Genomic DNA, 20,106 nt, shown 5'->3' with positions numbered 1-20,106 from the left:
GTGCAAAGGCCCTGAGAAAAAGATGCAAGGTGCAAAGAAGGAAGTGAAATATTTTAAATGACTGAGCTTACTGTGAGGGACAGATGTAAAAGGTGTGAGCCTAGAATCGTAAGAGCCAGAACATAAAAGGCTTTCTGAGAAACTCTGAGAAGTTGATGTTGTATCCTGAGTGTATCCCAGTCATGGAAGATTTTAAGCAGAAATTTAAAATCTACTAGTGGTATTTTAGAAAGCTTGCTTTGGCCACAGTGTGAAAAATTGATTGAAGAAAAGACAATAAAGAGGCTCTTGTATTAACTCAGATGAGGCAATAGTGGCCTCAAATAAGATCACAGTAGTAGTGGTATAGATAGCAGTAACATTTGAGGGGTGAAGTGTTGACAGGAATGGACAGGCCTACACTGAGCAGGTAGGGGTAAGGAACAGGTAGGTGATTAGGATGACAACCGTACTTTTAGCCTGAGCAAATGGACAAAGAATACAGGAAGAAAGGTAGTTGGAAATTTGAAATAATTTTGGAACTTCCAAGTGGAGGTTTCTATTATAAGTTTGATACATGACCCTGAAGCGAAGGAGGAAAATCTGTATTAACGTAACAGATTTACACATCTGAAGCCACTGAAGCCACAAGAATGAGAGGAGTCATCCAAAGAGAATACAGAATAAGAGGAGGAAATGGACAAGGACAGAGCCCTGAGAATGTGAACATCAGAAGACAAAGAACAGCACATAGGAGCAGCTGAGAAGCAGCGGGCAGGGAGGGTAGCAGCTAAGAAATAACAGGCAGAGAAAATCAGTGTGTGCAGTACCATGGGTGGAAAAGTAGAGCTTTTGAAAGAGGATGAAACAGTCAGTGATGTGAACTGCTATAGAAACCATGTAGGAAAGTGACTGAAAAGTGTCAATTCCAGTTAACAAACAATAACTCATTGATTAACAAGAAAGAAGTCATTGGTAACCTGTTTCCAGAGCTGTAGAGGCAAAGGTGATATTTCAGTAGGTTGAGGAGTGAGAAGATGGTAAAGAAATTAAGTCATCAAATGTTGGCAAGTTTCAAGAAGGTTGGCTGTGAAAAGAAAGCAAGAGCTATTTGAGAAGCTAGGTGTAAATGAGTATGGGTGCGAGATGGTTTTTGTTTCTTTGTTTCATAGAAGAGACTTGAAAATTAAATGCCAATGAAAAAGAACCAATAGCAAGAAATTGATAATATGGTTGGGAGAGAAATTTGCCTGGGAAGGCTACAGCAAGATTTAACCTTCATACACTCTTATTCGAGATTCCTAAACCTTGAATAATGAAGATTTGGAAGAAGAGAAATGAATTTAAGAGTTTTCCTTTGGCTACAGGAACCACATCACAGAGAAGAGTCTACAAGTATTCTGCCCTCAGATTTATCATCTGCAAATAGTTTTGTCTGTTAAACTTTGACTTCCGTTTTAGAAAGGGCAAGGACTCAACTGAGACGTCTTACTAATTCACCTGATGTCAAATTCTATGGGAGCTTCTAGTCTCATGTAGATGTGGTTTCCCTGACTCCACATAAAACAATTTAAACAGATGCAATCCTTGCCCTTCAGTAAATCACAATACAAAACAGATGACATGGACACACACATTCACCACCACCAGCACCACCACCACATAAGGACACAATATTATAGTAAGAAAACATGATGGTCTTAAATAAGCATCTATAGAGGTACAAGTATGGTATTTGCTATTTCTGGCTTATGGAATACGTGAAGGTTTTGCTGGGAAATTGGGTGGGGTTAGGAAGAGCACTACTTGACCTTCACATAAACAGGGAAGGCCTGGGATGAAAGAGAAGAGGTAGAATTTTGTTTATTATAAGTTTCCAGGATAAAACCTGTATCTTATATCCCTCACCATTCAGACTTGCGAGCCCTCAATAAACAACAGCAGTTGGCTGATTATATAAAGTTCTAGGCCTAGAGACTTAGTGATGGAAAAACTAGGCAAAGTTTGAGCAGATAAGGCTGGATGGAAGGCAGAATGCATACAGGAAATTCGTAGAATAAAAGGGGCATGAAATGTTCTTAGACTGTCTAGCAAAGTGTCTAGTGATGGAGGATTAAAGAATAATTATGCTGATGTCCAGACAGCTCAGCAGACTACTGTAAAGATGAGGGTCGGGGCCCAAACTAGACAGTACCTTTTGGTTTCAGAGAGCAAGCTAGATGTGGAGAATATGAGAGAAATAGCAGAGAGTTTAGAAATAAATATAATGTTCACATAGCCAATATTTTAACATTTTTCTGATAGAAAAAAATTGTCATATAAAATTTTGACATAAAAATTATGTCATTCTGAGCTAGAATCCAAAAAAATCTAGCTTATTAAACTTTCAAATAAGAGCTACAAAGAGACTTTATATGAAAATATGTTTGAAAAAGTATCTATCTCCTTTTTTAGTCTTGGCTATTCATGAATCTTAAATAAAGTATCTTGAAATGTATTCTAGCAAGCAAGGAAGACTAAATGAGTTTGGAAAGGGAGCTAGGGTCTAGGTATTTTTAGATTGAGGGAGTTTTGCCCAAAGTCAAAAGCTAGCAAGAAGGCAGCCTGTAAAATGGGAGAAACTACTTGCAAACCACGTATCTAATAAGTGGCTAAGTTCCAAAATATATTTTTAAAACTACTATAAATTAATTTTTAAAACCTAATAATTCAATTACAAATGGGCTAAAGACTTGAATAGACATTTCTCCAAATAAGCATACATTTGGTCAACATGTACAAAAAGATACTCAACATCAGTAATCATCAGGAAATTACAAATAAAAACCACAGTGAGATAACACCTCACACCTGTTAGGGTGGCCATTATAAAAACAAAAAGTACAAGTGGCAAGGATGTGGAGAAAATGGAATCCTTATACGTTGTTGGTGGGAATGTAAAATGTTGCAACTGCTGTGGAAAATAGTTTAAAGGTTCCTCAAAAAATTAAAAATAGACCTACAGATGCTCCTCAATCTATGGTGGGGTTACATCCTGATAAACCCATTGTAAGTTGTAATATCATTAAGTCAAAAATGCATTTAATACTGAACATCATAGTTTGGCCTAGCCTACCTTAAATGTGATCAGGACACTTACATTAGCCTATAGTGAGGCAAAATCACCTAACATGCAGACTATTTTATAATAAAGTGCTGAATATCTTATGCAATTTATTGAATACTGTACTGAAAGGGAAAAACAGAGGGTTGTATGGATACTCAAAGTATGATTTCTATTAAACGTGTATCACATTCACACTATTGTCAAAAAAGTAATAAATAAAACCATTGTAAGTTGGGGACTGTCTGCATATAATACAGTACTTCTGGGTACTTATCCAAATTCCTATATAATACAGGAATGTCTGTATATAATACAGTATTTCTGGGTACTTATCCAAAGGAATTTGAATTCAGATCTCAAAGAGATACTAGCGCCCCATGTTCATTGCAGCTCTATTTACCAGAGCTGGATGTGGAAACAACCTAAATGTCCATCAGTGAATAAGTAGATAAAGCAAATGTGGTATATACATACAATGGAATATTATTCAACCTTAAAAAAAAGGAAATTCTGAAATATGAGACAACATAGATGAACCTTGGGGACATTATGCTAAATGAAATAGCTAGTCACAGAGGAACAAACATGGCATCATTCCATTTGTATGAGACATTTAACATGGTCAAACTCATAGAATCAAAGAGTGAAATGGTGGTTGTCCAGAGCTAGTGGGAGAGGAAAATGAGAAGTTGCTAATTGATAGCATAAACTCTCACTTATGTGAAATGCTTAAGTTCTTGAGATCTGCTGTATAATATTGTGCCTATACCTAACAGTATCGTATTGTACACTTAAAAAAATTGAGACAGTAGATCTCATGTTAAGTGTTCTTTCCAAGATAAAATAAAATTTTTTAAAGTTTGGAAATATAAAAATTAAAAGCTAACAAAAGACACCATCAAGACTTTAATATTTAATTTCAAATCCTAGAGCCATAGGATTGATTGTAAAGGGAAATAGGCAAGGTGCCTGTGATTAGAATATTACTACTCTAGCCTGGCAAGTAGTAATGAGAACTTGAACAAAGACAGAACTGACAGGAAAAAAGGGAGAAGGTTGAATTATAAAGGAAACATGAAAGTGGTATTAATAAAATTTGACAATTAAGTATATGTGGCAGGTATATTACAATGAGTGTGGGGTTTGCCAGAATGGATTCATCTTACAGAGCAGCTGGTCATGGTGGGGCAATGAGATGAATCTACGTTCACATGCCATCTAAGAGAATCAATTCATAACTGTGTAAATAAATACGAATGTTATAATTATGAGAATTGCAGTAAAAAGTGTTGTTGGGACAGTCCTGATTATAGAAATAGCAAAGTTAGTAAGCATCGGTGATTCTTTTTTTCTAGTACTATTTCTTAGAAAAAATGCTTTAATGAGCATACATGAAAAATCTAATCAATTTAGTAGCTAGAGGACTGTTGGAAAGGGTTTGTTAGGGTTAATGATGTACTGAAAATAAGGCATCACAGTATATTTTTAAATTGAAACAGTCTTAGAGATCACCTATAATAGTTCTATCATTTTCTTAAAAAACTATTTATAGATCATTTTAAATATAGATAAAAGTGGAGATAAATATCATGAATTCCCATTAATTTATCAATAATTTGACATTTATCAATTTATGGCCAATCTTATTTAGTCATTATCCCCACCCTCAGTTAACTATTTTATCTCTAAAAGACAACAATTCTTTTTAAAACCAAATAATATCATCACACCTAAAAGTTAACAATAATTTCTTAATACTATGAAATACTCATTAGCATTCAACATTTCTCCAATTGTTTCATAATTTCTTTAGAAATGTCTCTAAAGTTCTTTATAATTTATAGTTTCCCTTTCCTTATTTTCCCTTCTGTTTTATTGAAGAAATGAGGTAATGCACCTAATAAAGTTTCCCATGTTCTGGATTTTCCTGAATGCATCCCAATGGTGTTATTTTACATGTTCTTCTATCCTTGTATTTCTCCTAACCTCGTAGATATAGAGGCCTGATCAGATTCAGGTTTACTTATTTGATCAGAATGTTCCATGAGTGTGAAAGCACACATAATGGTTGGTTTCTTCTTTTTGGTGAAAATGTCCTTATTTTGTAAAGGTGGTTTAAATTGAAGTCTCAGAATGGTTAACAGGTAGAGTCAAGTTAGTGGGAGAGTCAAGATTAAAACCTCAGACTTTTGAGTCTCAGTCTCTACCTCTTTCATTATATCATGTTACTATCAAAAAAAGCTTGCTAAATGACTAGAACACAGCAGGTGCTCTGCTAGGCATTGCGTAAGACATGGTCACACCACTCACAAAATTATCTGAGGTGGAAATCAGGAAGTCATCCTAGGCTTCTCCACCTCTCTTACTTCTGCTAAGTCCTACTGACTGTATCTATTTAACATAGCTTTCATTTGTTCCCTCCTTACCATCCCCACAGTCACTGCATTCTTTCAGACTTTATTGCTGATTTCTTGGACCATTACAATTAGCCTTTGTAAGCTGCCCTTCTCCATAACAATCTTGCCTTCTTCAGTCACTGCTGCCTTGTTAACAAAAGATTTTTCCAACTGAAACTCTGAATATGTTATTTTTCTCAGTTTTCATGATGGAGTTTATACCCCTTAGTGTGACTCACAGCTCCCTCCATCACATGGCTTTGCCTATCCAACCAACCTCATGTGTCACTACTTTCACTCATTATATTCCAGTCTATTGAATTATTGAAGTTTTCTGGATATGCCAGGAAGAATATGCAGTGATTAAAAGTGTGGACTCTAAAATTAGATATACTTGACTTTTATCCTTGAATTTCCCCATTTACTAGTTGTGCAATACAAGGCATACTTACCAGCACTGTGCCTTGTATACCTCACCTGTGTAATGGGAATAATCTCATAGAATTGTTTTCTGTGTATGAAGAATGAGTGAAATAGTGCAGGTGAAGAGCTCGCATGTGAGCACTCGCTCAGTAAATACAGGATGGTGTTGCTATGTGGTTTCATATGCTTTCATAATCTTTGAACACATTCCCAAGAATGTTTCTCTCTTCCTTCTTGACAACCTCTCCCTCTTGATAAGCCAGCAAATTCCTACTCTTGTGTAAAGGCCCAGCTCCACTGCTCTTTCGCCAATTAATTGTAAACCTCTCTCATTCCATAGCACCTTGGAACCTTGTAGGTATTTAGGTTACTGAATCCTCTGGCTATATGTCTATCTCCCTTGCACAACTGTGAAATTTTTAGATAGAAACCATAGTTTATTGTTTTCTTCTCACATCTTATGTCATAGTATGGTTCAGTGAAAAGCTCCATAATTCAAGGTTTGCTAAATTTGAACTAAATTTATGGGATTGAATAAAATTGAAAGAATGTATCCAACTTCTCTTTTTATGAGTCTGTATTTTCCAAGTAACTTTTCTGAAAAAAAGATGACTTATCAAAAGAACCTAATTGGGTGATTGGCACACAACTTAAAAATGATGTTCATTAAGTTTTGATTTCTCAAGTAGACTTCACAACTGGAGGAAGAATAAAATGACTGGACTAGGAGAATATGCAAACTGCTGAGGTAGATTTCCCTTTGTAAATTAAAAAATTCGTACTTTAGTTTATCAATCCATTCCTTGGGGGCCGGTTATCATGAATATTTCAAAAACGATGGATCACTCCTGCCAGCTCTAGTCATTTTGTTATACTCATAGGAAAAATTAAATATGAAATGAATGGAAAACAGGTATACAGAGGCCCAAGAAAAAAATGAGCTGACCTCACATGCATGGCAGGAAGGGCCACATAAATGGACAATCTAAAGAGGTTTAATTTATAAAACAAAAGATAAAATCTGCCTCCACTGGTATGATTCTCAAAAGTTCTAACTTTTATATTCAGCATTGTGTTTTAGCTAATATATCTTACAAAGTCTGACTGATTTAATCATATCAACTTTATGAGTCACTGAAGCATATTTCAGGAGAAAACATAAAATTATTGATATTAAAATATTGATTGTTCATTAGCTCCTTTCCTTATTATTAGTTTTTCTTTTCCTTTTTAGCTAAACTAATGTAAAATTATATGACAGTAAGCTTTCCTTTCTTTCAACATAGTGAAAATGTGGATAATTAAGAAAATTTTAGAAGGTTAAATCTTTTGCTATTTATTTGAATTCAAATCCAGTATATTATTATATATATTCGGAACCCAAACTATTCATCTTCATCTAAACCTTCAATTAAATTCCACAATGCAAACCTCTTAGCTCTAGAACCACATTGCATGTTTATTCAACTGAGCCTGTGTCTTGAAAAAGTGTTGAAGTTTGGGGGTTTTCTGGTGAGAATCCACGTTCTGACATCACCTTGGTCATGACAGTGATTGGCTGTTGGAAGGCAAAGAAGAGTTTATAGCCAGCAAAAGCAAGTGAATGAGTGAGTGAGAGAGCAGAGGAAACACTCAATCTGTGCCACTCACTGCTGTGAGCCTGCTTCCTCATCCCAGGACTGCCAGAGGGTAAGATTTAATAGGACAACTTTATTGTAAAATCAGACACTCCACAGTTTACATCTCTGAACTTGGCTTTGAATTTTTCATTTAAATGATGTTATTGCATTGTGTAGAATGGTTACGTGGTTTAACAATTACTTATCATTAAACTGGCACTTCAGATTTTAGATTCTTTCCAAAAGGCTAAACCTGTTAACCTAGGCATGTAAATAAACTCTTAATATTATGCACAAAAAACTAGAAGATTATGCTTCTTACTTTCATTCTCTGCACATTGTAAATTAACTATTTGTTTTCTCATTCTGATGCATTCAAGAAAACCTGATTGAAATACTATTTTGCATTTGTAAATCTGCCTAGATGTACACATATTTCTCTATACATTATACCTAGTCTGTACTTCAAGTATATATGTTATCTTTTCAACATATTAAACATTAGGTTTTGATGTTTCCTATAGCTTTAAAGTCGGAACAGAAAATATACTGTACTAACTAGAGAAATAAATAATGTTGGTACTTTATCATACTCTTTCCAATAAAAACTTGAAATTAAAACCTCAAAACTCTCCTTTAAGAATGTTTGAATTGCTGTTTGCGTTAGTAGTGATCACTATAGAGGTCTTTGCTATTTGGTGAATCACAAAGTAAATAAAATAAGATTTATAAAGGCAGCCAATTCTGCCTACATGAATTACTTGGTTCTTCTTATTATTATTATTCTTATTTCTGCCATCTTTTCATCTGGTTATTTTAATAGATTGTTTAGAGAAATTTATGTAATCAAAGCTATTTCTATAGTTCTATGTAATTAAGTTTTTAGCTCTTTAAAGTATTACAAATATTCTGACCCTTTTCATAAAGTTCCAAAGCAATAATCTTTCTGCTTGCTGATGAACTTGGTCACAGCTGGCAAAGTTGAAAGCATTATTTAGACCACCCCAATAACAATCAGAGCTGCCTAAAAAGATGGGCTTCTCAGGGGCAAAGCCTTTTTATCCCCTTGTGGCCATCAAGAACTTTTACTAGGATAGAGAGGACTGTGAGAAACTGTATGGGCACCAAAATCTGAAGACTCACTCTGCCACACAAAAAGAGTGTGAGTTAGGACCCAAGACAGTATCTTTAGAACTTGGTGTCAGATACTCAATAAGGATGCAATAAATCTTGGCTGATGATGACACAATACAAAATTTACCAGCAGGGTTCAATATATGACATGAGTTTCACAGATTTTAAATATTACTTTTCAAAATGTATTCATGGGGAAATTGCCATCACCAATATATTTCGCTTCCAAAATATTGTCAAAGCTATGACTATCTATAAGAAATTGCTAACAATTAAATGTGTATGTAAATGCAAATGACTGTTAGTAGGCCTTCCACTAAGCTTGCCTAACCTCTATTATGATATAATTTTAAATACAATTTTACTAAATAAAATTAAAATAGGACAGGATTTCACTATCTCCTTTTACTTACAAGGAATCTATGTGGAACTGAGGCTTTTTGCATGGCTGCAAGTCCCAAAATTATTCAAGACCTATTCCCGTTTTGAGAGCTTCATCTTCATTGTTCCATAGAATTGAAATTTTCATCCATGTCTATTACCCTAAGCCTAGAGGGTCCCTAATCCATCCCAGTACAGTCTCACACATTAGCAGATGGAAAGCTTAAATGGACCTGGAGGCAACTAAATTTGAGGAAATCTTCCCCCGATATCCCAAGACAAAAATTCTGAAGAACTCACCTCACGGAATCATCTTTAGGGGAGTGGCTGCTGGGTGCCACATGCTATCAGAATAGTATTTCCCGTATTATGGATCCTCTCTGTCTCTCTCTCTCTCTCATCCACCCACTCATACACATACACACACACACACACACCAATTATTCCAAGATATTCAGAGGAAAATATCTCCTACTTTCCATTTTACGAACAAACTTTTAGCCCAAAACCTATACAGAAGCTGGAAACTGCTTATAGGGTATTGGTGATTTTTGCTTTTTTGCGTTTGTTTTTAAAACAGAATCTCACTCTGTTGCCCAGGTTGGAGTGCAGTGGTATGAACACGGCTCACTGCAACCTTGGCCTCCCAGGCTCAGCCTCTCGAGTAGCTAGACCTACAGGTGTGCACCACCACGCCAGGCTAATTTTTGCAATTTTTGTAGAGAATAGGTTTTACCATGTTGTCCAGAGTGGTCTCAAACTCTCAGATCAAGCGATCTGCCCACCTTGGCCTCCCACAGTACTGGTTTTAGAGGCATGACCCCACATCTGGTCAAGTTTTTAATTGTAAACAAACGGCACACAACTACACTAACAATTCAATTCACTTAGCTGACACTCTCATGTCGATGATACTTAGAGGGCCCTTACCCCAGTGTGGAGTACCCTACATATTCAAAATCTCTTGCAGTATTGAAAAGGTCTTCCATTAACAAATCACAGAAAATAGGTTAAAACCAAGTATGGAACTCAAGATTATTTAGACAGATGGGTTAAGTCAATCTTACCTTAAATTATTCCTTAAATGGAAGGAATAATTTGAAAATAAAAGCAATAATTTAGTTTTAATTAGTCAAAATGATAATTACACAGAAATGAAAACAAATTAATACTTGGTCTTTGAGTACGAGCAAAAAAGTTATGCTTTTAGTTTTAATATTTTAGTAACCTTACCACTTCATTAATTCCAGAAGCAATCACCAAAATGAAGACTGCTTTAATTTTGCTCAGCATTTTGGGGATGGCCTGTGCTTTCTCGGTAAGTTCTTTATCAAAAACGTACAGTTGTTTTCAGTTTTGCCTTTTTATGTAAAAGAAAAATTATATAATAATTAAATGTTCTTTAAAACAGATGAAAAATTTGCATCGAAGAGTCAAAATAGAAGATTCTGAAGAAAATGGGGTAATTTTAGCATACTTCCTTGGCCTGATTATACCTGCTGTATATTTATTGTGTATTAAACATGAATATATTATTTATTTTGTTTACACAGGTCTTTAAGTACAGGCCACGATATTATCTTTACAAGCATGCCTACTATTATCCTCCTTTAAAACGATTTCCAGTTCAGGTAAGTATAGAAATTCATTTTTCTTCAGTTTAATTTCTATTATAATTTAAAGGAGATAATTTAAATTTAACTAGAAAGCACCTAAATTCAACTCTCACTGAAGTTCAGTCAGAAAGACTTCATACTATACAAAGTTTGTTTTTAGTGACATAAGGTTTATTTCTAAGTTCTCTTTTAAAACAGACATATACACAGAGCAAAATCATTTGGATCATTTGAGTACAGTCTAGAATGATATAATAAAAACAAACACCATACCACATTGAGTTCTGGTATTTTTGCTAACTAACAGACAAAAGTGGACAGTTTTATCAGTTGTTGACCAATTAGGTCAGTGATAAGGTTACTAGCTGTCCTATGATAGCTGATTCAATACTGTCAGATAGCTGTTTTACATGTGACACGGCAGTCCTTTAATAGACGGGAAAAATTGACTTCATAAACATCAGAGGCCATTATTTTTTAAAAACCTTGATAATCAATGGTAGTTTCTGAAGATTTTCTGCATTTTAACCTGCGTGGGTCACTAGAGCAATATGTCATACACTGGAGCATAATTATAACAGTAAAACTGCAGAGGAAAGAAAGAAATTCATGACATGCACGAAAAAAGCTTGTGAGAAAAACAAACCATCCCTTAAATTTGTAAACAAAAAGAAAAATAACTAAAACTAAAAATAAGAGTTTCTAATTTTGCTGGGTTACCTGTGAAGAGTGCCATTGAAAACCAGAGGGTGTGGTGTTGATTTTAAATATACAACAAACCAGGATTGCACTATTTTTAGTACTATACAGTTTGGGTTCAGGGCACCAATTATGCACCACTTGACCCAGGACTCCTGAGACACTAAAAGCAGTCAGGATGCTGAAAACACATGAAAACGATGTCTCAGCACAGTGGCTTGGCATTGCATCTTACCATATGTTGGGCTAATCCATCTCTAACCCATACAATGATAGGAAATGATCATTTTAAAGTATTTCTAGCACCATCATAATTATGGGGGATTTGTGTGGCCACAAAAATGTGATCATGAATGAAACAAGAGTTGTGGGTTTTCAGAATTGTATTCCTTTCTTTGGTTTGCCTCAGGCCCATAAATAAACAGTGCACATTTGAAAGTTTGCTTTGTTCTCTTTTTTGAACTAAATGGAAATGATAGTAAATTCAATTCTCTGAATAGCTCCTAAACTTTTCTGAAATACTAGATACATAGAGATACACAGAGATATTCATTCCCATCTGGGTATTTTTACAGATATATATGTATGTTCCAATTAAAATGTCCATAGTGAAGCAATATTAGGAGATGTTACATTTCTGAATATTGATAGACCTGAGGTTTATAGACCAAGAAGCTCTTTAATATACATTTTTATCACAAATTATATGCAGATAGGTCCATCTCAACTAATGTAGAATTTGTAAGATAGTTGTTTTTAAACAAAATTATATAAAATATACCTCCCAATTTAACTATCTGATCTAGTATTCATGACCCATTCTCCTAATTTACAAACTTTTATTTTCTTTAAGTGTATTGTTAGGCATTTAGTGCCCAAGCTGTCATACTAAAATACATTAAGCTATATTGGCTGTGAAGTTCATGTTTTAATCAAACAAATCTGCATTTATATACAATAGTTTCTTATACCAGTTACAATGAAATGTTTTATTTGAATTGCACTGTTATTAGCAAGCTATCTACTACAGCTTATATGTCTGCTGGACTATAGAAATGAAAGTGTAAGTAAACTTAACATCCTAAGCTTCTTAATTGAGAAAACTGTCTTTTTGTGATTCAAATGATATTTTATTAGTGTGTGAACTCATAGAAGGCAAGAATGTAACCTTATATTTCTTTTATCAGACTCATCTCAGCTACGATACAAGAGTTGTGGGTTTTCAGAATTGTCTTGCATTTCAGAACTCTCATCTATCTGTGTAGACAGATAAAAGACCTCTTGGAGAATCAATTGGACTTAGTAACAAATTGGTAATAAGGCAAAAATGAAAGACAGGAAAAAAAGAAAATAACAAGGCTTCAAGGCATTTCATACAGCTTTTAAAGTGTTCTCACTGCAGACACTAACTGAAGAGGGATGTGGTTGAGTTAGGGAGACAGCCAGAGGTGAAGGAGCGCGTAGTGATTGAAATATCTGCACTGAGAAAAACAGTTCTTATTACATAAATATTCTGTCCTCTATATTTAAGTTAACTAACAAATAGAAATAGTTCAAATATAATACTCTATTCACCTTCTGGGCTAGAGAAGGCACAACCGTTAAGGTTAAGGTCATGGCAGTGGAAGAACAGGTCTAATTATTCCCCTTGCCATCCGAGGTTATTCTTGGCTAGAGGCAACAAGCATTCCCTTTCCCTGGGTGGATGATGTGGCCATCTGAAGAATGAGCCAAGAGGGACAGCCTCAGTAGTATTGAGACATGAATGTTGTCTCACATCTGATTTCTAACCCAGAAGTTAAAGATCCTTCTGCAGCTATATTTTCTAAATGCAAGATAGTTAACTGGGTCATCAAAATCAAAGCTAGTAATTTCAGGGAAGGAAATGACAGAATCTTAGGTTGGATTTACATTTCCTTTTAAAAGGAGAAAAACTTATTAGCTTATAATTATATTTTTATATACAAAATCTTTGGTTTAATTTCTTCTCATTCAATCCTGAACTTGTTAGACAGATGTTACTCTATACAACCCCCTAATTAATTAAAAGAATACATTTTTCTCTCATAAAAGTTTTACTTCACATATATAAATTAACCTCATTTTAGGAACTGGCCTAATTAAATTTAAAGATAATAAAAATTACATGCAAATTAAATGTCTTTAAATTAAATACTAATTTAAATTCAATAGGAGACCTTACTATGTAAGAGAATCATCTACAACAACTTTGGTTTTATAGTAAGCTGAATCATTTCATTTATGTTTTATAAATAAAATTTTAAAATGTGAACTGTATCTTAGCCCAAGGTCTGCCTTGAACTGCCTGGAGAAGTCACTAGTTTTGTAGGCTGCTGATTCATTCTTCATCAAATTTAAAAATTGGACCAGATAATTCCCTCATTCTCTCAAAGTTAAACAATTCTGTGATTCATTGCTCTAGTTTTTGCATACAAAATGTTTCAACATATTGTCAATGCTTTGGAAGTTGACAAATGAGGCATCCAATTCATATCTTGATCATTGTAAAATGCCTGTATTTCTCCAACTTAATTTTGCATGTCTGATCTCCTCCTACCTTTCTCACATCAGCATGCAATCTGTTCTTAGTAAATAAATCAGTCAAGATGGTAACACTAATTAGATTGAGTAAATGTTTGTGTGTATTTTATTATGATTCAATCAGCAGGAAATTTAAACTGCTGTTGAATATGTTTGTACACAGATATGTGTATACATACATGTGTATATATTTTTAGGGCAATAGTGACTCATCTGAAGAAAATGGAGATGATAGTTCAGAAGAGGAGGAGGAAGAGGAGGTAAGGAATTTTACAGTCTTTTCATAACAAAGCACACAGCACAAAAAATAAATAGGACGCTAGTCTATTATAGTCTGAACTCAGCAAAGAGCCATTGTCACCTTACAAACTGCCCACAATATCCCATTGGATAAGTAGAATATTATTTAAATTAGAGTCCACTAACATGACCTTTTTAAAATGCTATTGCAGTTTGGGGGTGAAGTTACTTATAAATGGTGCTCAAAACCAAAAATGTCTCCCTTTTAAGTAGAAGTGTATAAAATCTGATAAAAAGCAACAGATAGTATTATTTCTATTTAGGTAGCTAGAACATGATATTAGAAGACAAGTGAATAATAATCCTAAACTCAGTGCAAGATTTATTTTAAAAACTGAACTTTAAAATTTAATTTATGAAGAAGGTAATATGTAAAAACCAGTTTATATCCTCTACAATATTATTGTGATTCATTAGCCTTTCATAACCCACAAAATAGGGTTATTCTTTTTAATAAAAATTTCAGGCCGGTGTGATGGCTCACGCCTGTAATCCCAGCACTCTGGGAGGCCAAGGTGGGTATATGACTTGAGGTCAGGAGTTTGAGGCCAACCTGGCCAACATGGTGAAACCCTGTCTCTACTAAAAATACAAAAATTAGCTTGGTGTGGTGGCATGCTCGGGAAGCTGAGACACAAGAATCGCTTCAACCCGGAAGGTGGAGGTTGCAGTGAGCCAAGATCCTGCCACTGCACTCTGGTCTGGGCAACAGAATGAGACTCTGTCTCAAAAAAAAAAAACAAAAAAACAAACATATGTCTTTTTGGGTAATAACAAAATTCATAAGTATATAAATATCTTCCCATACAGTTTTATAGATTAGTGTAGTCCCTGGTTAAGATTCATCTACATGTCTTGAAAATTGTGCTACCATGTTTATAACTGACACTCTTGCCTAAGGAAACATGCCAATTAGGATGCATCTTCCCGCATAGTCAATTATAGCTATCCACTGGTTTGGGAACCTTTTAAATTCTGGTATTCTCAGGTGCTATTTATGAATGGACAATGATAGTCAAAAATGGATTATGTCTAAACAGCTATCTTGAAAACAAAATGGTGTGGGAACTTGAAAAGTGACAAATCATTAGTTTGGCATATTTTTAACTATAAAAGTAACATTTCCCGTATCATAATTTATACTAACAGCCTGAAGGAAGACCTTACAAGAATGTTAAGCCAGTACCAGGAAAAATGCCACCCACTAAAGCCCACAAAATTTATCCTGGAGTTCCACATAGCAATCTTACACAATAACCAGACTAGGCTTATCAATTTAGTTATAGCTATTTGCTGTACAGTGATTGTAAAATTTCCTTGTCAACTAGATTTCCCAGCTAGATTGCATATGTTTTGGGATTGGCTCTTCATTTGTTGTGGTGGTGGTTGAGGATTGAGGGAGATTGGGACTTCTTTGGAGGCTCTGATGAAATCACCTACTCACAAAATTTTGCCAAGGATCTCTGAATATTCCCAGAACATATCTGCAGATACCTCATGACCATAGGTTAAAATCCCTGCTTTGGGGAAGAGCAATGCTACCCGGTTTTACATCTCCTCATGCTGCCTAGCAAAATTTCTTATACATATATGGTGCCCAGTAAATATCTGGTGGTTTGGTTTCAAAACTTCATAGGAATAAATGCAACAAAGTTCATTCATTAAAAGTAGTAATGGAAAAGTGGATAAATAAAACCAGAAGTCTTTCATCCCGAAAAGATTCTGAAACATCTTTTTTCCCTGTTCTCTAAAATTTTGTTAGCAACTTCGGTTAAACATAGAGTCTCCAGGGATTGCATTTGCATGAGGAGGGTACTTAGGCATATTTTTTATTTGGTGATCACATTTTCTTTTTCCACTCCTAAGCTATTTAATCTCATTAAAAATATTCTACTGAAATATACATAATAAAATTATCCTAATTTTATAGTTCATTGAAATTTCAGAATTTGAACTCATAAGTGAAACTAGCACTCATATAAAAAAGCAGTGCCTGCCTTGTGTTCCATTCCATTCATTAAAAAACTCCAACAAAAGCAACCACTATTTTGACTCTTAATAGATAGATTACTTTGGCCTGTTTTTGTATATTATAAATGTGGGATCATACATCATTTACATTTGTGTGTCACTTCTTCAGTCAACTTTAGAGATTCATCCATGTTGTTCTGTAGTTGTAGATCATTTATTCTTGTTGTCAGTATTTCATTATGTGAATGTACCAAAACATGTTATTCTTCTGTTGATGGGCACCTGAGTAGTTTCCAAGTTTGGGCGATTACAAAGTGCTACTATGAATTTTCTAGAACTTCCTCTGGTGAACATATAAATATTCATTTCTGGAGGCCATTTCACCTAAAAGTGAAATTTTGGAGACAAAATATACTAAGGGATATATCAACCTTAGTAAATGGTAACCAGCATTCCAAAACAGACATACTCAGGTAAACTCTCACCATCAGTTTATGAGGATTCCAGTTGCTCCACATTCTCACCAACACTTGCTTCTTTCAGTCTTGTTAGGCAACGTAGTGAGTTGATAATATCTTTGTAAGCCCAAATTAGATCTATTCTTCTATCCAGTAACATTTTTGAAACCTCATACCCGTCAACAGATTAACCTATTTTCCTATTTAAGTCATGCGCAGCAGAACATCCTTAAATAAAGTATCTGGGAAAAGAAACTTTAGTCATGACCCAGCCACCAATAAACTGCTATCTATTTGACCTCATATGAGTCATAAAACCCAATCAGATTTTTCACCTGCAAATAGTATATTCTCCTACTCTAGGGATCTTTCTAAGGATGCTAACGTTAATTTCTCCTTCTACCTTTGAAAGGTCTGTTGGAATAAAGCATAAACATGAAACAATAAACAAACACTATGGTGTTTTGGGGATATTTGACACAATTAGCTTGGAGATGATTTGAGGTAGACTCTGGTAGTACCACAATCCTTCATTGAAATGGTGAAATTTACAAAGCTAAGGAAACGTGTGGTGCTTTAATCACTTTGTTTTAATAATAGGCAGGCTAAATATCTGTTTGTTTTAAACTTTAAAAGTTATCACAATCTATTAAAATGTGTTGAAATGAATTCCATTTTCCAGTGCTTGTTTAAATAAATTCTATATATAGGAAACCCTGACTTTTAATATTAGCTGTGAATTACACTGAGATCAGCTCAATTAGAAAACAATTGCCTCACAACATGGAATAAACACAAAAGAATGCATTATTAAAGATTATAATAAGCATTCATTTGAAGAGTATTAATTTTTAAAAACACCTTCATGCCATAATATATCACTAAGAATTTCTTAGAGTGTTTAGTTTTTTCCTTGTACAGAAAAATGATATGTCAAATACCTGAAACAAATATTTTTTAACTAATAAAATACAAAGCAGAAATATCTAAAACATAACATAGTGTGGTAAGGAGGATTAAATAACTTGGAGTTGAGCTCTTAGAAGTGAGAAGTGCAAATGGCATAAGGGAAGGCAGGCTTTGAGTGATCAGCCAGCGGCAGAATACAAAGTTTTTCCAAATAATAAACCTCCGACAAATGATTCACAGCTCTAATAAACCTTGAACTATCTTCGAGGTAGAATAATTTTTCTTACCTTGAACACTTTTACCAGGGGGCTTCAAATGAAGAAGAAAACAATGAAGAATCAAATGAAGATGAAGACTCTGAGGCTGAGAATACCACACTTTCTGCTACAACACTGGGCTATGGAGAGGATGCCACACCAGGCACAGGGTATACAGGGTTAGCTGCAATCCAGCTTCCCAAGAAGGTAACAATGAAATTATTCCTCCAAAATGTAATTATTACCATTTGCAATAATGGTAATATTAAATCTTTTTAAAATTTTTTACTGGAGCATAAGGGTATCCTAAAGCTATACACATAGTATTTTATACTATCTTCACTAACTCATTAAAAAAGTGAGAGCAGATACAATTTTCCTATTTACAAATAAGAAAAGGTCTTCTCCCAGGCAAGTTCTCCTCCCATGTTATTACACTGTCTTGTACATTATAACAGAAGACTACGGACACACATCTAGGAATGGATAAAAGGTCCTGATAGATACCATGGCATTTCAGGATTGAGAATTCAAGACATAAAAAGTGAGTAGCAAAGTGCTAGGAAGAATCTCCCCCAGGAAAGGCATTATCCTTAAATAATCGCACACTTTCCCCTCAAAACCCATGACAAAGGGATTTATCCTGAGGTTTTAAAGCCTTCAATCATTTTGTAAATTAAATTGGTCTTAATTCGAATCAGATGCCTGGAACAGGGCTGTCAGTGTAGAATATTGTGTTGGATGAAGTGATGGCCTTAAATTTTACATTTTTCAAAGCTAGATTTGGGTTTTTTAAAATGTTTCCTTTCAGGCTGGGGATATAACAAACAAAGCTATGAAAAGCAAGGAAAGTGATGAAGAAGAAGAAGAGGAGGAAGAGGAAGAAAATGAAGAAAGCGAAGCAGAAGTGGATGAAAACGAGCAAAGCATAAACGGCACCAGTACCAACAGCACAGAGGCAGAAAACGGCCACGGCAGCAGCGGCGGAGACAACGGGGAAGAAGAAGGGGAAGAAAACAGTGTCACTGGAGCCAGTGCAGAAGCCACCGCAGCGACCGGAGGGCAGGGCAAGAGCACATCTAAGACAACAACCTCTCCAAATGGTGGGTTTGAACCTACGACCCCACCACAGCTCTATAGAGCCACCTCCCCACCTTTCGGGAAAACCACCACCGTTGAATACGAGGGGGAGTACGAACACACGGGCACCAGTGAATACGACAATGGGTATGAAGTCTATGAAACTGAGAATGGGGAGCCTCGTGGGGACAGTTACCGAGCCTATGAGGATGAGTACAGCTACTTTAAAGGACATGGCTATGACGGCTATGGTGGTCAGGATTACTACTACCACCAGTGAAGGTCCAGCTTGGGATGAATTCATCCATTCTGGCTTTGCATCTGGCTACCATTTTCGAAGTTCAACTCAGGAAGGTGCAATATAACACGTGTGCATATTATAATGTGGAATGGTGCTACTGTTCCAAATTTTCTGTAATTGCTTCTGCAAAGTAACAGGCTTCTTGTCTCTTTTTTTTTTCTGGCATGTATGGAAAGGTCATTGTAAATCAGCATCATTTATCAAGTGGTATGCCAACTCATAAGATCAAATTCCATTGAATGATTTGAGGTTGTAGCTCTATAAATAGTAGTTTTTAAAATGCCTGTGCTATTGCTAACTGCAAAAACATACTCTTTGTACAAGAAGTGCTTCTAAGAAGAATTTCATTGGCATTAATGACACTGTATACAATAAACGTGTAGTTTCTTAATCGTACTACCTATGCAACACTGTATATTAGGTTTATCATCCTGATGTATTTTTACGTGACTTGTATGTATATTCTAATCTATGAGTTTCATCACAAATAAAAATGCAATCCTTCAAATGTGTTATAATTAAGAAGAGAAGTGAGAGATTCAGAATGGAAAAAGGTGAAACAAATGGAAGACAATTTCACCAAAGGAGAAAAGCTTATTTCCACTATGATTTAAAACTAAGAGGAACTGTGAACATTTTCTTTGGGATACGTCAACATAACTAAGACTTTGCCATGCTTATGGGCAGTGTTATCCATATACATCAGGGGAATGAATGGCTCTTATTAAAGTTGCCAGATACAACAAATATAATATAGGATGCCTATTAAATTTGAATTTCAGATAAACAATGAACAATTGTTAGGATAAGCATACACCTTGCAATATTTTGCCTTTGTGAAATACGTTGGACATACTTATACTAAATAACTGATTCATTACTTATCTGATGCTCAACTTTGTTATTTATTTATTT

General features: G+C 35.0%; 1 protein-coding gene across 1 annotated transcript; it reads left to right on the top strand.

Moving 5' to 3' along the window:
- Nucleotides 1-7,511: 7,511 nt before the first annotated feature.
- Nucleotides 7,512-19,699, top strand: LOC108315674 (integrin binding sialoprotein). Its single transcript, XM_017545122.2, has 7 exons — nt 7,512-7,593; nt 10,289-10,356; nt 10,450-10,500; nt 10,592-10,669; nt 14,113-14,175; nt 17,859-18,017; nt 18,622-19,699. Exons 2-7 carry the CDS (start codon nt 10,303-10,305, stop codon nt 19,168-19,170), a joined length of 954 nt encoding a protein of 317 aa, XP_017400611.1. The 5' UTR covers nt 7,512-7,593; nt 10,289-10,302; the 3' UTR covers nt 19,171-19,699.
- The last annotated feature ends 407 nt before the right edge of the window (nt 19,700-20,106 follow it).

The sequence above is a fragment of the Cebus imitator genome, unplaced genomic scaffold (assembly GCF_001604975.1).
Source record: "Cebus imitator isolate Cc_AM_T3 unplaced genomic scaffold, Cebus_imitator-1.0 Scaffold177, whole genome shotgun sequence".
Classification (NCBI taxonomy): domain Eukaryota; kingdom Metazoa; phylum Chordata; class Mammalia; order Primates; family Cebidae; genus Cebus; species Cebus imitator.
Note: the sequence above shows the minus strand (reverse complement) of the source record. Positions and strands in the feature narration are given on the sequence as shown.

What these genes read in the sequence shown, in the direction of transcription:
- LOC108315674 (XM_017545122.2), top strand. Translation starts at nt 10,303, where the DNA reads ATGAAGACTGCTTTAATTTTGCTCAGCATTTTGGGGATGGCCTGTGCT. An exon ending in AAGATTCTGAAGAAAATGGG is followed by an intron (nt 10,501 to 10,591) that starts GTAATTTTAGCA and finishes TTGTTTACACAG; the next exon opens with GTCTTTAAGTACAGGCCACG. An exon ending in CAATCCAGCTTCCCAAGAAG is followed by an intron (nt 18,018 to 18,621) that starts GTAACAATGAAA and finishes GTTTCCTTTCAG; the next exon opens with GCTGGGGATATAACAAACAA.